Here is a 17,715-nt window from a genome sequence, read left to right as displayed (position 1 = left end):
CATTAATCATCAGGTGAAAATCAATCAAATATTCACCACAAGTGGCTTCTTGAAGTCGCTGTGAGGAGCAGCTGCCAGCTCTCTGAAGGTGCTTTCGAAAAGTGATGCGCGCTGCAGGTGCAGTTTAAAAAATTTGGGTTTTGACTGGGAAATCCATCCGTATTGAAAATCAAAAACCATCTGTGGAGGCGCCTGCTGTTCATTCTGCAAGACAAAACAAAGTATCATGATTTTAAAATAAATTCTCTATTTAAATCCAATTGTGATGTATATAAGGCAGCTGGTGAACCAAGTGAGCTAGACTGGCTCTTGCTTCTGTTCTGAGGTTCTGAAACTGACGCCTGCCTGAACTGTGAGTGAAAAGAGTGCTGAGAGAACTAAAACAAATAAAACAACAAAATGTTGGACTCTTCTGCACCACTGAGGGCAGCTGCTGATTCATGATTGTATTCTGTTAGTTTATTTTCTGTTGTGACTCCTTTGTTTTTTATAGATGGTTGTTTTGTCTGTTATATAAAACTGCTGAATAGTGTAGCTTTAAAGTGCGATCACTAATACACACTAACGCAGACTGGAAAATTACAAATTCTGCTATTGTTTTCCTGTAACAGGGTGGTGAAGTTACCTGAGTGAATGCAGAATTCATGTCAAAAACCAGCTTCTTTGATTTCAGATCCATCACAAATGGGTACTTGCACAGAATCACAGGCAGATCATCTGCATTCTGGAAAAAAAAGGAAACAACCCACATAAACAGTTAGTGAGCTTAACAGTGTGTTAACATGAATGAGTCATTTGGTGGGTTGACTGCCATCTTAGCAGGTTCAACGTACTTGTTGTCAGCTGACCTCACCTTGAGTTTTGACTTTGTTCGCCAACGTTTGAGATCCTCCTTTAGAAACATCTGGCTAAGCTCGAGGCAAAAAGTTGTTTCTGGGATTTTCTTGTTTATCTCATTGGTCTTAAAACAAGAAGTGGTAGTATTTGTTATACTGGCTGTGTGAAAATCCAACTTTTTTTGTTGAAAAGCTGAGCAGTAATACATTTAATTAAATTTTGATAATTTGTGATACTGACATAGTACATATGCTGGAGGATTAGCAGTACGTTTCTGGCTTGAGCGTCGCAAGAAACAGACTTAAAGATTGGAATCCACGAGAGGGCCGTCTTCCACACCTGAACATATCTGATCATGTCGGAGGGTGACAGTGAGGACCACCATTCCCCTGAGGATGACAAAGTTACAGTCAGCTCTTCACTGGCTGATATCATGGATTAAGAAGTCTAGAGTGTTCATTAGAATAAAAAGCTATCATTTAATACATTGATGCATTTAAACAGTATATACTAATCCAATAAATACACTTTTAATAGACGTGCTGAAGATTTTAAAGTTGTTAAAGTCTGCCTAAATATATGCCTGAACAACAGACTTTAAAATTGCTTTAAAAACAATTAAATTACATTAAATAATAATTGAGTTGTGACATAATTATGAGCTCTGAATCGCAAAGCTTCAGCAAGGTTTTGGACTAATTCCTCAGATTTGTTAAATTAGTTGTTAGTTTAGTGTTTTTTGCATAGGTGAGATTGTGTTATGGGAAATGCATTAACTGCTTTGAGAACTGTTGGAGTTGGATAGAATGATGTTGATGTGAGAACTGCACTAAAGTCGGGACAGCCAGTAAGCAAAATAGTAGGTGTCACCGTACCTAAAATCTGGACGCTTTCATTGGGGAGTCGTTGCATGGTAGCAGCGACTGCATCAGCAAGCCTTTTGCTTTGTTGCCATCTGCATTTCTGTATGCATGCATGCAGAAGTTCATTGAGAAGCAGGAAGATCCTCAATCCTTCCACTCCCACAGGGTTCATATCAACAGATGGAAGCAGCTGCAGAACAGCAGTCTCAGCCTGCTGATGCAACTTGTTATTAATTAAAGGTTTAATTAAAGTCCACTTCTTACTTTTTTAGTTAACTGCTCATCAGGTTACAAACGTGTGTTAGTCACATTCCAGTTCAATACCTCTGCAAAAACAACATCTTGCATCACCAGCTTCTCAAAACTTTGCCGTGCAAGTGACAAGTCCAAACCGGAGTACGTTGGTGAAGTTTGGAAATGTTTATCTTTGCTGACATGAAGAAAATGACAAATGTGTATCTTCAAATGTTAAATTCAACAGATATAAAGAAGTCATGATCATGCTCATAAATGGTGTTCTTACCTCCTGTCAAGAAAGCTTTGATTCATACAGGATGGAGATGTGAGCATCCTGTGAATTTCCCTGCGAAGAGTTCATGAGGTTAGTCAGTAACACTAAGACTACAGTGTACATGCTGTGCAGCAAACCAGTTACAAACAACAACAATAACAGCTGCTTTTGTGTTAGACTTACTCTTTTAGATTTTTCCACAGCTTTGGATTATATGCAGAGACCCATTTGTCAATCATGTTATCAATAGAGTGTTCTGTCACCTTGTTCTTTGTGCCACTGCCTGACTCATGATCAGCGCCCTGTGAAAGAAGCAAAGGTTCATGTTTGGTTTAGACACATGACCTCACAAGTAGATATAACTGGTAAAGCCATGTTTACATCCTCCCACAGGTATCCTTACTGCACTGTATGCATTTGTGCTGGTACCTCATTAGGCGTGCGTGTTGCAAATGAAGTGTTTCCTCCTGCATAGATGTTAGAAATGTCTAGAATAAAAACAGATGAGAAATTATCTACCTAAGAGTCAACTGTACTGTATGGGATGGTTTTTCAGTTCCAGAAAGAAATATAAGATATAGCGACTTGTTCTTACAGTGGGCTTAATTTGTGACATTTAGTCAATAAACCTTTTTGTTGTTAACTGTGGTTAACTTGGTTATTTGGATCAAATTCAGGTCCAGTTTTATTTGCTTAAATTTTTTTTTCATCAGCACTTTAAAAACATACAGCAGAAAACCTAAAACCTGCCGTGAGTTCATGACATTTATTTTTTGGATTATTTTAAGTTTTCCAGTATTTGATGCGTGGCCAAACATTTTGTCTATGATTATATTCAAGCCCTTATAGTCAGAATTACAAATTATTTTAAACTAAGGCTTTACCCAATTATCTATTGGGCTATTGGCTCATCCGTGTTACACCTGCAGCAAGTGCAAAGCCCAACAGTGCAGCTCCTCACTGGTTTCAGAAGACTCAGTACCTCTGAGTAGCACTTTTTATTGTTGCATAGTGAATATATGTGTGTGTGTCTTTGTCAGGTTTATAACCTCTATCTATACAGTTGGATGTGACACACCTTAATCATTACTCTAACAATAAAATTATTTAATTGTTACTGTTAGTTTTGTGTAATTGTAAATTGAATCGACTCTTCTGTTCAGATAAATGTATTTACCATGTGGCAGTTGCACAGGTAGTGGCACTGATGCCTGAGTCTCTTCTCCACGTCCCAGCTGCCCTTGTTCATTACACCCAAACGAGTACACCTTCTTGGATTCTGTCAGTACCAGTGTGTGGTAGCTGATTGAGAAAAGAGTGCATGAAAAGGAAAGTCCACAATGTAAAACATGCTTTTTCAAAGGTTTTAAACATCTGTGTTGTTGGTGGACCTCAGTATGATCACTCTGAAGATATAAGACAGAAGTTGAAGTTTCCTGTTTGCTCAGCAGTAAACGCTTTTCTTTTTCAATTATTTATGATATAATAATAATTAAATGTTACCTTCCACATGCAACCTTTGTGACCTTTGCCCCCCAGAGCTCTGCAACAAGCCGAGGACGCTGTTCATTTTGTAACGAGTTGTGGCCAAGCTGTCCATATTGACCAGAGCCAAATGTAAACACTGCACCGTCCTGAGAACCAGACAACAGTTCATATTAATTTTTGCCATGTACATATAGTTATCTCAGGAGTTTGTGGAAAAGCAATTAGAAGCCAAAGAATAAGAAACAAAAAGGCGCTTTCATAATTAATGCAAAATAAACAATGATAGTATGAAAGTACTGGAATTTCTTTCAAATTAAAAAACAGACAAATAAAATAAACCTCAATATAAATAACTGGAGTCAACTTTAAACAAAAAAAAATAAAAAAGAACACAGATTGAGTGTATATCAAATATCATGCATTCATCTATTATTTCCTCCTGTAAAGCAACCTTCAAATTAAAGCGTAAAGTAATTTGAAAGAAGCGCAAAGAAAACAAAAAACAAAGATTATGGAAATAAACATGGAAACAACGACAAAGACCACAACTGAAATACTGAGTTCAACACTTCACACAACAAAATACATCTTCTGACATCTATCAATGTTTTAATCACAGCTCATTTAAATCATAGTCAGCATTTAATTGTTTCTCTGCTTGTTCTGGTGGTACAATTTTATGTGAGCCTGTTAACTGTTGTTGACTCACCTTTGTCAGAGCGGCGGTGTGGTCCTTCCCACAGGAAATGGAAACAGTTTTCTTCATGTTTAGGTAATGAACCGGAGTCGGTGTATGTCTGTCTATGAGAAAAACAAAATACTGAATATTGCATGTATATTTTGATACCTGCACCTTGAGTACATATACATCAGATTCCTTCTGGGAACCACACTTCAGTGCGATATTTACAGATATTGACAGATACTGAGAGTGAGATATTTAAACTTTCATTGTAGTACCTTGTGTGTCACCCAGTCCAAGCTGTCCACAGTCATTTCTGCCACAGCTAAACGCTCCTCCAGAGACAGAGAGGGCGAAGCTCTGCTCTCCACCTGCAGCGACCTGGACCACTGGGATCGCTGACAAAGATCTGACATGCTGGGGTGAATTCACGTATTGCTCGTTTGTGCCCAGACCCAGCTGCCCCCTGGAGTCCTGGCCCCAAGTATACAACTGACCATCTGTGAGGAAAATCAACATAATACTTTTCTATCATATTAAACTCCTAAATCCACTAAACCTGTGAAAAGGATTCGTTTTCATTCAGGTTCACAAGCCTTTTCTTGCTTACTACATACTTCACGCTACCTTTTGTCAAAACGACTGTATGCTGGCTCCCACAAGTCACCTGAGACACCTGTTTGTTGCGCAGTGCTTCTGGTGTGCTGACAGAACACATGCAAGAAGTGATCAAACTCTTCTGTGATTACAACGGCAGGTTATTGTGAATTCAACTGGAAATTGAAGGACGATCCCTTAAAAGCTGAAGCTGCAAATCTTTGACCTCACCTGGGACTGAAAGGAGGGCGAGCTTGATCCACACAAAAAACGATGCCGCTTTCAGACAGAATCCTCACCACATCTTCACCACAACTCACAGCCTCAATCTTCTCTTCGCATTTCACAATCTCTGCAGATTTACACACAGAGCAGGTCATAGTGGATCAACACAGGCAGAGAAGTGAAATTGAGACAGAGACATAAAGCTGATACTCACTCTGTTTCCCTCTCACTCTTCCCTCATCTTGGCTCTCAACTGTGTGAATGATGTAAACATCCCCATTTCTTTTAATGAAGGCAAGCAGTCTGTGACCTGCTGAAAGATCTGTGACTTGAAAGCTGAGGTTTAAAGAGCGTACTCCATCAGCAGGTGAAATATTTGAGGGTCTTTTCAAGCGAAAGCCCTGCTGCCAGTCCTCTCCCCATGAAAACATGATGCTAAAATGACTGTGCAGTACAAGCAGCTGCTTTTTATGACTCAGGTGGAAGTATGAAACGAAACCTGACTGGTTTATTGAGCAAAGTCAGCTGTGAGAAAACAAAACTTACAAACAATAAAAACACCACACCTAGTGAGTCACTGGCACGTGGTTTATTACCTTAGCTGGAAAACCAAAAACGAAACTGGAGTTGACGTGTGCAGATTTTGCATGACAGCAACATATTTACCTATACTGAGCAAGTCATTCGCATGAGTCACGAAGTTACTCTGCATTTGGTGTTTTCTGAAGGAGGTGTGGCTTTTACCCTAAATAACAAGAAAATGTGTGAGGCTGTTAACTGTTAAGTATACCAGGTGTGCAAGATATCATTTATCCTTATCCTTATTTTCTGTCATACATACCATCACAATGATGGATGCTCATATTTAACATGACCTAAGATTCAGACAATGGTGTCATTATACGTACAAGTAATCGCTGTGAGCTAAAAGCTTGTAAGTACTTTGTTCCAGACTGTTTCTTTAAACTCTTGGCTCTGTATGATGTCAGTGAGACCAGGTATTCCAAATATTATCATCTTGGTGTCACGATCCTGGGTCTTATGACCCAGTGTTTTGAGTTTAGTTTATTTGGATGTTTATATGATTAAGCTCATGAGTTTTTCTAGTTCTTTGTTATTAGATTCCCCTTGTGTGTTCCAACCCCTGTTAAGTCTCCCTTGCCCTTCATGTGTTTCATGTCTGTTATGTTGTCAAGTTCATGTAGTCATGTCTGCGTTTCATTATGTTTCCTATTTTATTTTCTAAGAGGTTCTGTGTTTTGTTTTACTCTTTCCCTGTGGCGTTGTTATGTCCACGTTGTGTCTACTGTGCCTTTCTGTCCCATGTTTCAGGTCCCTATGTTCTGTCTTCTCAGTTGCTGTTAAGTTTGCATGTCTAGAGTTCAGTCAGTGTGTTTCCTGTTTTACTTTGAAGGTCCATGTCTCATGTGAGTGTTTCTAGTTTTGCTTCCCTTGTCTCGTCCAGTCTGATTACTCCCAGCTGTGCTCTCCTTCTGTGTCTCATTCCCTCGTTATCCCTCTGTGTATTTAAGCCCTGTGTTTCTCTTTGTCAGTGTTGTGGTCTCGCGCATAGCTGTGTGAGTTGCCATGTGTTTTCACGTATGAGTTAGTTGCAGTTTTCCCCAGTTTAGTTTGTTCTTTGTTTCCTTCCCAAGCCTGCAATAAAGCAGTGTTTTGAGTTCACTTTTGTGTCTGTGAGTTTTGCGTTTGGGTCCTTCTCTTGCCTGCACACAGCCGAAACATGACACTTTGGCACACAGCTGTGGCTGAGGATGGAGACTCCACCCACCTATTGTTCAAATCTTTTGTTTGTGGAAGCAGCCAAACAGAGCGATCCTGGTTTAAAGTGAAGGGGTTGGATTATTCTGAAGCAAGAATAACAATATTGAGAAGGAAATGAGCAAAGTGGGTCACTTTTCAGGTAACTCCAAGTAAAACTTTAATAGTAAATCCACATCTGGAAAACAGAACAGTGTAGTTTATGTTGAAAACGAACATTCTTTTTTACATAATGCAAAGTTTTTCATAAAATGTTGCAAATCTTTACTTACATATGTTAACATTGGCAACACTGGCAACATTGTATAAGTGTGGCTGATTATGATTTAGAGAGTGCAGTTTATTTGTGTATTTTCTGAGCTGTAACATTTAGGGGAAAAAACTATGAAATACTGACAGACTTTCTCCAAATTTTATAATCTAATATTACCTATTTACACTTAATAAAAATATACACACAAGCATAGATCCCAACTCATCATCATAAATTTTTTATGTTCCAGAAACTAAACTAACAGGCAGAACACACAGCCCGAGAATGGACGAGATCATGACGCTGCACAGAGGGAGACACAAACAATATATACACACCCAAGAAGGAGGCAAAGATCTCAACCTCAGACTATTAAATAAATCCAAACCAAAAGTCCAAAACGCTGGGTAGAAGACGCAGGATCATGACAGTAACAGTAAGTATGTTTCAGCAACTGCAAATGCTAGACTTGATCAACAATTACTTTTTACTGTTCAATACAGTAAAAAACTGGCGTATAATACTGATCACTTATGGATCCTCTTATTGTTGCTCAGGGCCTCTGTGAGTTTGGTTTGCATGATCTCCTTAGTTGAGTATAACGGCAGCTCCAAGGTCGAGAAGCACGTGTGTGTCTCAGGATAGTACTGGTCATAGGAGACGTCCTCGACTTCTTTAACTTTGACTTGCATCTTGATTTTGTCCATACCGAGAATAGGCACCCGGTCAAATCCTGTCACAAACCCTAGAAGAGGAAAAAAGCAGAAATCGATGAATGTCGTGAGTTTTTGTTTACTTTTCTGCATGTTGGGGTGCTTTATCCACAGCCTCAGCTGCTGTGCAACTGATGTTTCCTACCACATGTTCACTGCATCGATTAGCAAATGTCAAAACCTTCCTGAGTGATCAAAAGCAATGTTGCAAATTTACAATGGTAAATTCCTGCTAATAAAGCAGATTAGTAACGTAACTTCCATTTACATGTTAAAATTTAACTAGCTTTTATGATCAAATCAAATCAAATACTTACAAAGGAAAGCTTTCTTCTGGTTCTCAGTCAGTTCATCAAAAACCTCCCAAAACATCTGTATGGTGGGATGGCCTGCGCTGTATTCACCTTCATAATGTGTGTTCTAATCATAGTGAAAGAGACTGTTAGATATATTGAAAATAATTCATTCAAACTGTAATCAAAGCATGCACAAGGATGTGATAAAAAAAATTGCAGACAAATTACATCTTTGTGTCACTAACGATTTACCTGTTTCAGCTTTTCCCAGTCACTGAAGTCTTTGCCCACCATCACTTCTTGCAGCTCCTTTGGCCTGAAGAGTTTCACCAAATCCTGCTCACACACCAGGAAGAAGCCTCTCTTGAACTCCTGAAACACATTCTCCACTGATGTGTTGAAGGCATGATTCACGTAGGCATCCACAAACTCCTTCCTGTTTGGCAGATAAAAGTAGTGATTTAAAAAAACACAATCACACTTTGGTCAAATCATGAACTGTTCTGTTCCTTTTTGTTTAAAGAGTGGTCGCTTTATATCTCTGCCATGGTCATTTCCCATTAATTGCTTAAATTACTTGCCTATAAACAGGCAAACTGAGGGTGGTGTATCGCACTGGACCTTGTTACCTTTTCTAACCTTAGTAGTAAAAATAAGGAAATTGGTTGGTTGATTATGTCCTTGTTGTAACTATGCTTCTTGGCAAATAAACTTAGACTATTGGAAAGCCTGATTATTCACCCTCAAATTGTGTCACATTTGCAAGGAAAATGCATTTGTGGGTTGAGCAGCAGAGTTGAGCATGTGACTTTCATCCATGACAAACTTTCCAGATCATCTCTGCTAATGCCAAACAGCTTATTCTGCTATTGGCTCTTGTCTGGTGTTATTTGTTGGATTGATTGGATCATTTGCTGGCATACACCCAACACATCACACTGTTTCCACCAAAACCTAGTTTTATCCGCACTTTGACCCTGTGATCATACAGTAAAATTTTGTGGTGGTGTCTTCTTGATTCACCTGTCTCTGGCTGTTTGGCTTTGGCAGAGAAGATCTGGCATGTTTAAATGGGCGCCACGCACAAATGTGCACAAAAATGACCCAATTTTAGTGGAAAAAAACATTCCAATTCTTTCCAAGAAGTGCTGTTACAACAAAGAAATTATTTACTAAATATAAATATTCTTTTATGTTATGACTTTTTGTTATGTGTAGCTTCTCTCTGGCAGGATAATTCATAGTTTGCTTTTCAAAAACATGTTATAAAAAACACTTTAATTGTCCTCACTTATTTTGACTTGTCACCAATTTTTCCGAATTTTCTGGCTCAAGATCGACATCTTTCCCATCCCAGTTGATCTGTTGAAAAAAAAAGATTTTACTGCTTTAAGAATTGCGTATCCCAAGACCATTTTGAAAACTGTTTTGATTTAAGTTGTGTGGAAAACCCCTACCGAAAAATACATGTCCAGGTTTTCCAAGTCATCATCTTGGTAGTCCTCCAGAATGTACTGCAGACTCCTGTAAACATAATATAGTTTAGGATCATTTGTATAACCAATCAACACCTAAAACTACAAATTTGTGTGAAGTAAATATAACTGTTATTAAATTTTCTGCCTTACTCTCCAACACTTGGGTTGAATTCTATCAAATCCTCCAGTGAAGGCCTTACGCCGAGCAGCTTCTTGAACAGCACCAGTGGGAAGGGTAAGTAGATGATGCACTGGTTGTACAAGGCCAATCCACACAGAACTCCAAACAGGAAGAAACGCTGGTCTTCCTGAGTTGCCTGGTGTCAACAGTGAGGACAAATTAAAATCAAAAGTCGGTGGTCAAAGACTGTATTGATGACTATGATCTGTATTGAACTTTGGTTAGTTATATGGTGTTATAAGGAATCAGTTAAAAGAATGAGAAAATTCTGTGTCCAATGTTATTTCCAATCAATAGGAAGGCTTACTTTTGAGGAGAACCATGCCATTGTTTCAGAGTCATTGAACATGAACATCCCAGATTCAGCTGAGACCAAGTCATGAAAGACTTCATAAAAAAAGTCTTTCTTGTAGACTGCATCGATCACATGATTTCCATCAAAGAAAACCTTCAAGACACAGGGGCAAAAAAAGTTTCGATCAAAACTGCATGAATGCACGAGTTTTTAATATAATTTGTGCCTTGCTATGTTTACAGTACGATACAATTTTATTTAAATGGCACGTTTAAAACAAGGGGGTACACCAAAGTGCTTCACAGTAAGGAATAACGGTAAATGATTACACTGAACAGTAAGTCATTAAAAAAGGTAAAATAGAGAAAATAGAGAAACAAGCAAAAGCATTAGTAAGTAGAGATAGGGAGAAATCATGATTATCCAGAGAAATGAGAAGCAATACAGCAATTAATGAGTGGTGAGAATTAGCGAGTCGGAAAAGCCAGGTCGAATAGGTCAGTTTTCAAGCGTCTCTAAAGGACTGAATGGATTCAGAGGCACGAATGGTAGAAGGAAGACTATTCCAGAGGTTTGGTGCTACAGAGCCAAAAACACGATCACCCCTAGTCTTCAGACGGTGCCTGGGCTGGGCCAGATGATCGTAAAGAACGGCTGGGAGTACAGAGACTGAGGAGGTCGGTGAGATAGTCAGGGGCAAGGTTGTTTAGGCATTTGAAAGTAAGCAGCAGAACTCTAAAATACCTTACCACGAGTGGCCTCTTGTAGTCTCTGTGATTTGTATCAGCCATTTTTTTCATGGTGTCCTCCAAAACTGATGCTCGCCTCAGCTTCACTACAAAGAGAAAGTCTTCCAAAACTGAGGGATAGCGACCGAATGTCCTCAAAAAATTCTGACAGACTTTCATCGCCTCTGTAATCTGAAATAAAGTGAATGATGTCACTTTTACTCTTTCTCAAAGAGAGAGAAATAATCTATGTCACATGTTTTGGAAGTTTTTTTTTTACCTTGGCATGGTAAGCATTCATGTCAAACACTGTTTTCTTTGATTGCAGATCCATCACAATTGGGAACTTGCACAGGATGAGAGGCTCAGCATGTGAATACTGAAAGGGAAAAACCCATAGAGGTCTTTAAGGTTTGATTGCACATAAATAAAACATACATTTCTTCATGTTGTTTATTTGAACACTGGGTATTGACTAAGAAGTGACCGAACCAAAGATGAGAAGAATGGAATAACAAAGTATGACACAGTAGATTACACACAGACACACTACTTTAGACCAGAACATTTTACCTTTCGTTGTGACTGTAAAAGCCAATGTTGCAAATCCTCCAAAAGGAAATCTTCATCAGCTGACACACAAAAATCGCTTTCTGGTATCCTTCGAGTTTCTGCAACCCTTCTGTTTGCCTAACAACAGAACATCTCATTATCTATTTATCATCATTTAAAAGGCAGAGAAAGGGTTGCATTTCACTTTAGGAATGAGTGAAATTACTGTTTTAGGATATTTATACTAACATTGTACATATATTGGAGGACTAGCAGCAGATTTCTGACTCCAGAGTTGCGGGGAACAGGTTTAAAGGACAGGATCTCTGATAGGGCCTGCTTCCACACCTTAACGTATCGCACCATGGTGGAGGGTGACAGCGAGGACCACCAGTCACCTGAAGAAAAACAGAGAAAAGATAAAAAGGACATGCCATGAAACTTTGAGCACTTTCTCACCTTCCAGATTAAAAAGAGTATTGTGATATCATGTAGACAGCTGTGACAGTACCTATGATCTTAAGACTTTCATTCGACAACCTTGTTACTGCACCAGCTACCGCCACAGCGAGCTTTATGCTCTGTTGCCGTGTGTGTTTCAGCACTGCATGCAGAAGCTCATTGAGAAGAAGGTAGATTCTCAACCCCTCAACTCCAACTGGTTTCTGGTCGAGGGAAGGAAGCAGGCGTAGCACAGCAGCCTCGATCTGTTAGTTTGGCAAGGATTGCAAGAATCGATCAGCAGCAGTTAGGTCCAGGTACTGTTACATGTGTATTACGTTAGGCAGTAGAACGGGGAATTCATACATTATGGAGAGATGCTGATTCCTCAAATTATTAGTAGGATATTTATAAAATAACAAGCAAACAAGAAGACCTTTTGCTACAGATTGCATGTATTCTAGCAACATACCTCTGCCCAAACATTGTCCTTTGTTAACAGGTTCTTGAAAGCAAGCCGTGCATGTTTTAGGTTCAAGCCGTGGTACTTCAGTGAAGTTTGATAATGTTTATCACCGCTAAGAAGACAATGAACAAAGTCCACATATAAGTATGGCACTTATCCATAAGAAAACATTTACCAGCTAAAACAATATTTCAGTTCTTTCAATCCTGAAACACCAGATCTCCCACCTTTGAAATGAGAAAAAGAATGTTGTGCACAGAAACTGTGTATTTACCTTTGTTGAAGGAAACTTTTATTCAGACAGGATGCAGAGGAAAACGCCCCGTAGATTTCCCTGTGAAGATTTAATATTTTCATCCGATTGCAGAAAAAAATGTTTTCAAAGAAATAATTTGAATGAAAGAAACCATACAACACCATGCAAACCAACAAGCTGTGACTGCCAGTGCATCGTACTTACTGTTTAATCTTTTTCCATGACTTTAAATCACATTCAGAGATCCATTTGCCAACCATGTTATCAAGACAGTGTTGTGATGCTATGTCACAGTCTGTGTTTGAACCCTCGTCAATGTCCTGTGAAGGAAAGCAGTGACTGTTTACATATTCACACATATTCGCACTTCCTCCCATCACTTAATGTGTTAGTGTCAGTACCTCATCAGACGAGCATGTTGCAAATGAACAGTTTTCTCCTGCAAAGATGTTTCTGATTTTGGGCCCATTGGTGCCTTAAATGATAAGTAAACACGTCACTTCTTTCATAGATAAATTAATTGCATCCTCAATTTGTTTATTATCAGAGGTGTAATTACCCTGTGGCAGTCGAACAGGCAGCGGCACAGATGGATTACTCTCCTCTCGATGTCCCAGCTGCCCTTGATCCTCACAACCAAAGGAGTAGACCCTCTTGGATTCAGTCAGCACTAAAGTGTGATTCCTGTGTAGATGATAATATACTAAATATGTATACCTCAAACCCACACATACACTTTACTAACTGCTTTACTTTAAGCATTTTTTATTTAAGATGCTTGATGTTGTCTCTGATATCTGTTAGTCTCTTCAGTGATAATATAATAACTTAAGGTGTTTTTACATTAACATGCTCATGTAACTGTATAACCAGTGATCTTTAAATTAATCTATTTTTTTAACTCTATATAAAAACATTCTTCTAAGAGAATAGTGATACATTTAAAATGTATAATTGCTTCACATGGATGTAAAAGCTGAAAAAAATAAACAAAGAAACATTCCTTGTTAAAGGATGAGACTGATTCTGCAGGATCAGATCTCGGGTCAGGATGCATCTTGTTCAGATTAGGTCAGAACAGTCAGTGAAATGTCCTAGCTTTGTTTTTTTTTTTCTTACTCTATATAAAATAATAAAATAATAATTCCTGGGATACATTTAAAACTTTAACCTCTGTATCTTTGATGTGAAAGCTGAAAAATATTCAAAGTAACCTGAATATTTCATGAATTAAACAGTATGTGTGTCGTACCTTCCACATGCAATCTTGGTGACCTTTGCCCCCCAGAGCTCTGCAACAAGTCGAGGACGCAGTTCGTTGCGTAGTGAGTTGTGACCGAGCTGTCCGTGTTGACCGGAGCCAAATGTAAACACTGCCCCATGCTGAGGAGCCAAACACACAACCACAGTGTAAAGTCCCACAGCCATTTACTTTTACATGACAACTGTTTTAATGTGTTTTCAAAAAATAAAGAATTAAGTTGCTTTTAAAATTTGTGTCCCAGTGGTAAGTACAGCATCAAAATCAAACTCCACAGAGCTTTTCATTCTCTTACAGCTTTCTTTTTTCATGTTTAGAACTTGTAACTTCTATAGGAAGATGTTTTTGAGACAACATTCAAAATCCTTTTTTTTTGCATTCCTTGAATAATTTCATTTTTTTTGTTTAAATCCACACTCTTTACAATAATATATTAGTAAGAAAGGAGAGCATCAAAATGCTCCAGTTGTCTAACCTTTGTCAAAATGGCCGTGTGGTCCTGTCCACAGGAAATGCGCTGAGCTTTCTTCATATTCAAACACTGAACAGGAGCTGGTGTGTGTCTGTCTATAAGGAAAAGGATTGTCAGTGTTATTATGTTACCAGATTATAATGCTCATTAACATACAATAAAGGTAGGACATTTATTGTAAAGCCACAGTACCTTTTGTGTCTCCCAGCCCGAGCTGTCCACAGTCATTTCTCCCCCAGCTGAAAACACCTCCAGAGACAGAGAGGGCGAAACTCTGGTCTCCTCCTGCAGCGACCTGGATCAGGGGGATCGCTGACAGTGATGGCACATGTTGAGGTGATCTGCAGACAGACTTTCTCGTACCCAGACCCAGCTGGCCCCTGCAGTCCTGACCCCACGTATACAGCTGACCATCTGTGGGAGAATCAGCTTGTCTCTGTGAAACTCCTGATATCTTCAACTTTTACTCAGAGTTTATGTTTAATGTCATGACCAAATGGAAATAAAATTTCCAATTCAGATTTCATATATAAATGCTTGTATGCACAAAAGATAATGTGTACCTGATGGAGAAAGTGAGACTGAAGTTTAAAATTCACCCGTCCTTCTAGGCTTTAAATGATTAGATCTTATTTTGAGTGCACCAATAAACTGCTTTAACCTGCCCACAGTAGCTAAACACACAGTGGCAAAATATTGTTTGTTCCTACATCTAAAATACTCTAATTACTCATTAGATAGATCGATACCTTTATTTGGTTGTTTACAATTGTACCATGCATGTGTATTATAATTATACAATTTAAAATATGTGGAGGAATGTATATCTATATAGACATGTATACAAAGACAAATAACATGAACTACATGACAGATGTTGTTAAATTACAACCTTAGGGTCCGTACAATTATGAAGTGCAAGTTGGCTGGACTGATTCAGGGTCTCTTAATTATTTTAGCTTGTTTAAATAAAAACCTAAGATGAGATGGCTGCTGCTCCCTGACCCTGGTTCTGCTGGAGGTTTTTTCCTGTTAGAAGGGAGTTTTTCCTTCCCACCATCACCAAGTGCTTCCTCAGAGGGGTTCTTTGACTGTTGGGATTCCTCTCTATTATTGTAACGCCTTTACCGTCAAACATAAAGTGCCTTGACGTGACTGTTGTTGTGATATGGTGCTATATAAATAAAACTGAATTGAACTAAAAATCTTTAGCGCTTGCAAAATTCGACTGTACCTTTGGTCAGTGCAACTGAGTGCTGACTCCCACAAGCAACCTGAGAAACCTGCTTGTTAGAAAAAGCTTCCAGTGGCCTGAAAGAGAAAGAGCAGAAGAAGAGAACAGAGCTGAAACAGCCATTTATGACCGCTAACTATGAACCCAAATAAACATGAATCACACTGTATACACTCCTAGGACTACGATGGAGTATTAGGACCACATTAAGAAAAAGAAATTGTGTCAATTTTGAAAATAAAGTTGACACACCCACCCAGCACATCACCCGGGTACCCCAGGAGGGCGGTACAGGACAAAAAAAAAAAAAGCCAAACCAGACTGAAAATCATCACATATTCCAGGGCTGGAATACATATATACTGTTTATACTGTATCTAATTATTAGAAACTATTTAATATACGATTTTTACATTTTTTGCCTTCTGACCAGATGCAGCTGGTCACACACTGTGTTTATGTAAGGAAAAAATGTCTTGTAACTTAAACCGATTCTGTAACTCATCTACAAAAAGCATTTTGTAAAAGGTAGACTATAGCAGCACTGGCAGTTTGTCTTGAAACAGCTGTCATCTCCACATTATAACACATTTTCGACTTTTTTAAATAATATTTTTTTCTTAACGTGATACTAATACTCCTTCTCACAGGACCAATAATAATAATAATAATAATAATAATAATAATAATAATAATAATAATAATAATAATAATAAATGTTTGCACATCTGTATCTGTTACCTGGGAGTGAAAGGTGGGTGTCTGGTGTCCACACAGAGAACTTTGCCGCTCACAGACAGCAGTGCGACCACATCATCGCCACAACTCACAGCCTCTATCTTCTCTTTGTGTTTCACAAACTCTGCAGATTCACAAGCCACAAACACAGCAGGTGTGAGTGGACACAGTTCGGTTAAATGTAGAGAGTGAACTTGTTAGTGACACCGATACTCACTCTGCCTGCCTCTCGCTCTTCTCCCATCCTCGTTCTCGTTTGTGCGGATAATGAACGCGTTTCCGTTACTTTTAACGAAAGCCAGCACGTTTCGACCTGCCGACAGATCCGCGATGTGATGGCTGATGTTTAAGTAATGAACTCCATCATCAGTGGTCGTGCTGTCGGTACCGGAGCCGTCTTTCACGTAAAACCCGCGCTGACAGTCCTCTCCCCAGGAAAACATGTTGTCGTGTGTTTAGGGGCAACAGCTGATCCTCACTGTGTCACTCTGCAGTCTGTCAACAAGAAACGAAACTTAAACTTAAGCATGCCGCTGAACAGCATCCGGAAAGGAAACAATAACACGAGTCAGCTGATCTGTTAAAGTAACGAAACGCAAGTAAAACTGATAAGAGATAATCATAATAATAATAACAAGGAGAGGTCAATTGTGTAGCTTTTCATTTGGTTTCGTTTCACACGCAGGAAGTGGACAAAAATGCATGTTTGTATTGTACAATGTGGGAAATGTTGATACTGCGTTTAGCTGGTATCAACTTTTTATGTAACAAACCTTAAAAAAAGAGAAAAAACCAACTACTGTATAAATTTAAAGGCTTGGCAAAAATCATGAAGGAGAGGTTTCTAAAAATAACATGACTTATTGATGCATGCAATTGAGATAGAGGTATTTGGCTCATACACTTCAATGGCCCGTCTTGGCATAACAGAACCCCAGATGTGATGGGCATTAGAGCAGGATCCCCCGGAGTCTGGACACTGGTGGTGGAGATAAAGACGGAGGCTTGAATGGAGCCTGAGTAATGATAGGCGGTGATGGGGAGTGGGTGGGTTGCACGAAGGCGTCTGCAAAGGAGAATGACAGATGCGAACTAAGACTTAAAGTGCTTCGTATGACCTGAGACACGAACCTGAGAAGATGATTGGACAGGACCAGTGATGTCATAAACAGGTTGACAGCGTGAACAAGTGGAAGTGACGTGAAGAACAGACTGGGAGCAGACAGACATCATAGATCTACCTTACTGAACTTATGTATAAGCTTCATAACAGTTTCAGTCCACCTTCAATGCTCCTGACTTTGCTTCCCTGGCCTCTCCTATGCTAAAAAAATTAATTCATTAAAAATATATATATTAACACTAGTAC

General features: G+C 39.0%; 1 protein-coding gene across 1 annotated transcript in view; it reads right to left on the bottom strand.

The window, feature by feature from the left end:
• LOC309711752 (E3 ubiquitin-protein ligase HERC2-like) overlaps positions 1-17,715 on the bottom strand; it is a 44,685-nt gene that overhangs the window by 3,243 nt on the left and 23,727 nt on the right. Inside the window, exons 2-41 of the mRNA XM_082542211.1 lie at positions 17,249-17,412; positions 16,564-16,841; positions 16,350-16,470; positions 15,609-15,685; positions 14,567-14,788; positions 14,378-14,469; positions 13,894-14,024; positions 13,201-13,325; positions 13,043-13,116; positions 12,846-12,961; positions 12,660-12,719; positions 12,392-12,497; positions 11,990-12,185; positions 11,728-11,876; positions 11,500-11,616; positions 11,207-11,305; positions 10,948-11,118; positions 10,211-10,351; positions 9,873-10,039; positions 9,702-9,768; positions 9,536-9,606; positions 8,497-8,680; positions 8,266-8,368; positions 7,767-7,980; positions 5,418-5,647; positions 5,210-5,330; positions 5,009-5,085; positions 4,660-4,881; positions 4,409-4,500; positions 3,715-3,845; positions 3,389-3,513; positions 2,641-2,699; positions 2,395-2,513; positions 2,224-2,283; positions 2,025-2,130; positions 1,713-1,914; positions 1,078-1,226; positions 854-961; positions 626-724; positions 37-204 (exon numbers count right to left, since the gene is read on the bottom strand). Of these exons, the coding sequence (XP_082398337.1) occupies positions 37-204; positions 626-724; positions 854-961; positions 1,078-1,226; positions 1,713-1,914; positions 2,025-2,130; positions 2,224-2,283; positions 2,395-2,513; positions 2,641-2,699; positions 3,389-3,513; positions 3,715-3,845; positions 4,409-4,500; positions 4,660-4,881; positions 5,009-5,085; positions 5,210-5,330; positions 5,418-5,647; positions 7,767-7,980; positions 8,266-8,368; positions 8,497-8,680; positions 9,536-9,606; positions 9,702-9,768; positions 9,873-10,039; positions 10,211-10,351; positions 10,948-11,118; positions 11,207-11,305; positions 11,500-11,616; positions 11,728-11,876; positions 11,990-12,185; positions 12,392-12,497; positions 12,660-12,719; positions 12,846-12,961; positions 13,043-13,116; positions 13,201-13,325; positions 13,894-14,024; positions 14,378-14,469; positions 14,567-14,788; positions 15,609-15,685; positions 16,350-16,470; positions 16,564-16,789 (5,097 nt within the window). The 5' untranslated portion in view covers positions 16,790-16,841; positions 17,249-17,412. The remainder of the gene's footprint in view (positions 1-36; positions 205-625; positions 725-853; positions 962-1,077; positions 1,227-1,712; positions 1,915-2,024; positions 2,131-2,223; positions 2,284-2,394; positions 2,514-2,640; positions 2,700-3,388; positions 3,514-3,714; positions 3,846-4,408; positions 4,501-4,659; positions 4,882-5,008; positions 5,086-5,209; positions 5,331-5,417; positions 5,648-7,766; positions 7,981-8,265; positions 8,369-8,496; positions 8,681-9,535; positions 9,607-9,701; positions 9,769-9,872; positions 10,040-10,210; positions 10,352-10,947; positions 11,119-11,206; positions 11,306-11,499; positions 11,617-11,727; positions 11,877-11,989; positions 12,186-12,391; positions 12,498-12,659; positions 12,720-12,845; positions 12,962-13,042; positions 13,117-13,200; positions 13,326-13,893; positions 14,025-14,377; positions 14,470-14,566; positions 14,789-15,608; positions 15,686-16,349; positions 16,471-16,563; positions 16,842-17,248; positions 17,413-17,715) is intronic.

This window comes from Aulonocara stuartgranti (assembly GCF_965226115.1).
Source record: "Aulonocara stuartgranti genome assembly, chromosome: 7".
Lineage (NCBI taxonomy): Eukaryota > Metazoa > Chordata > Actinopteri > Cichliformes > Cichlidae > Aulonocara > Aulonocara stuartgranti.
Note: the sequence above shows the minus strand (reverse complement) of the source record. Positions and strands in the feature narration are given on the sequence as shown.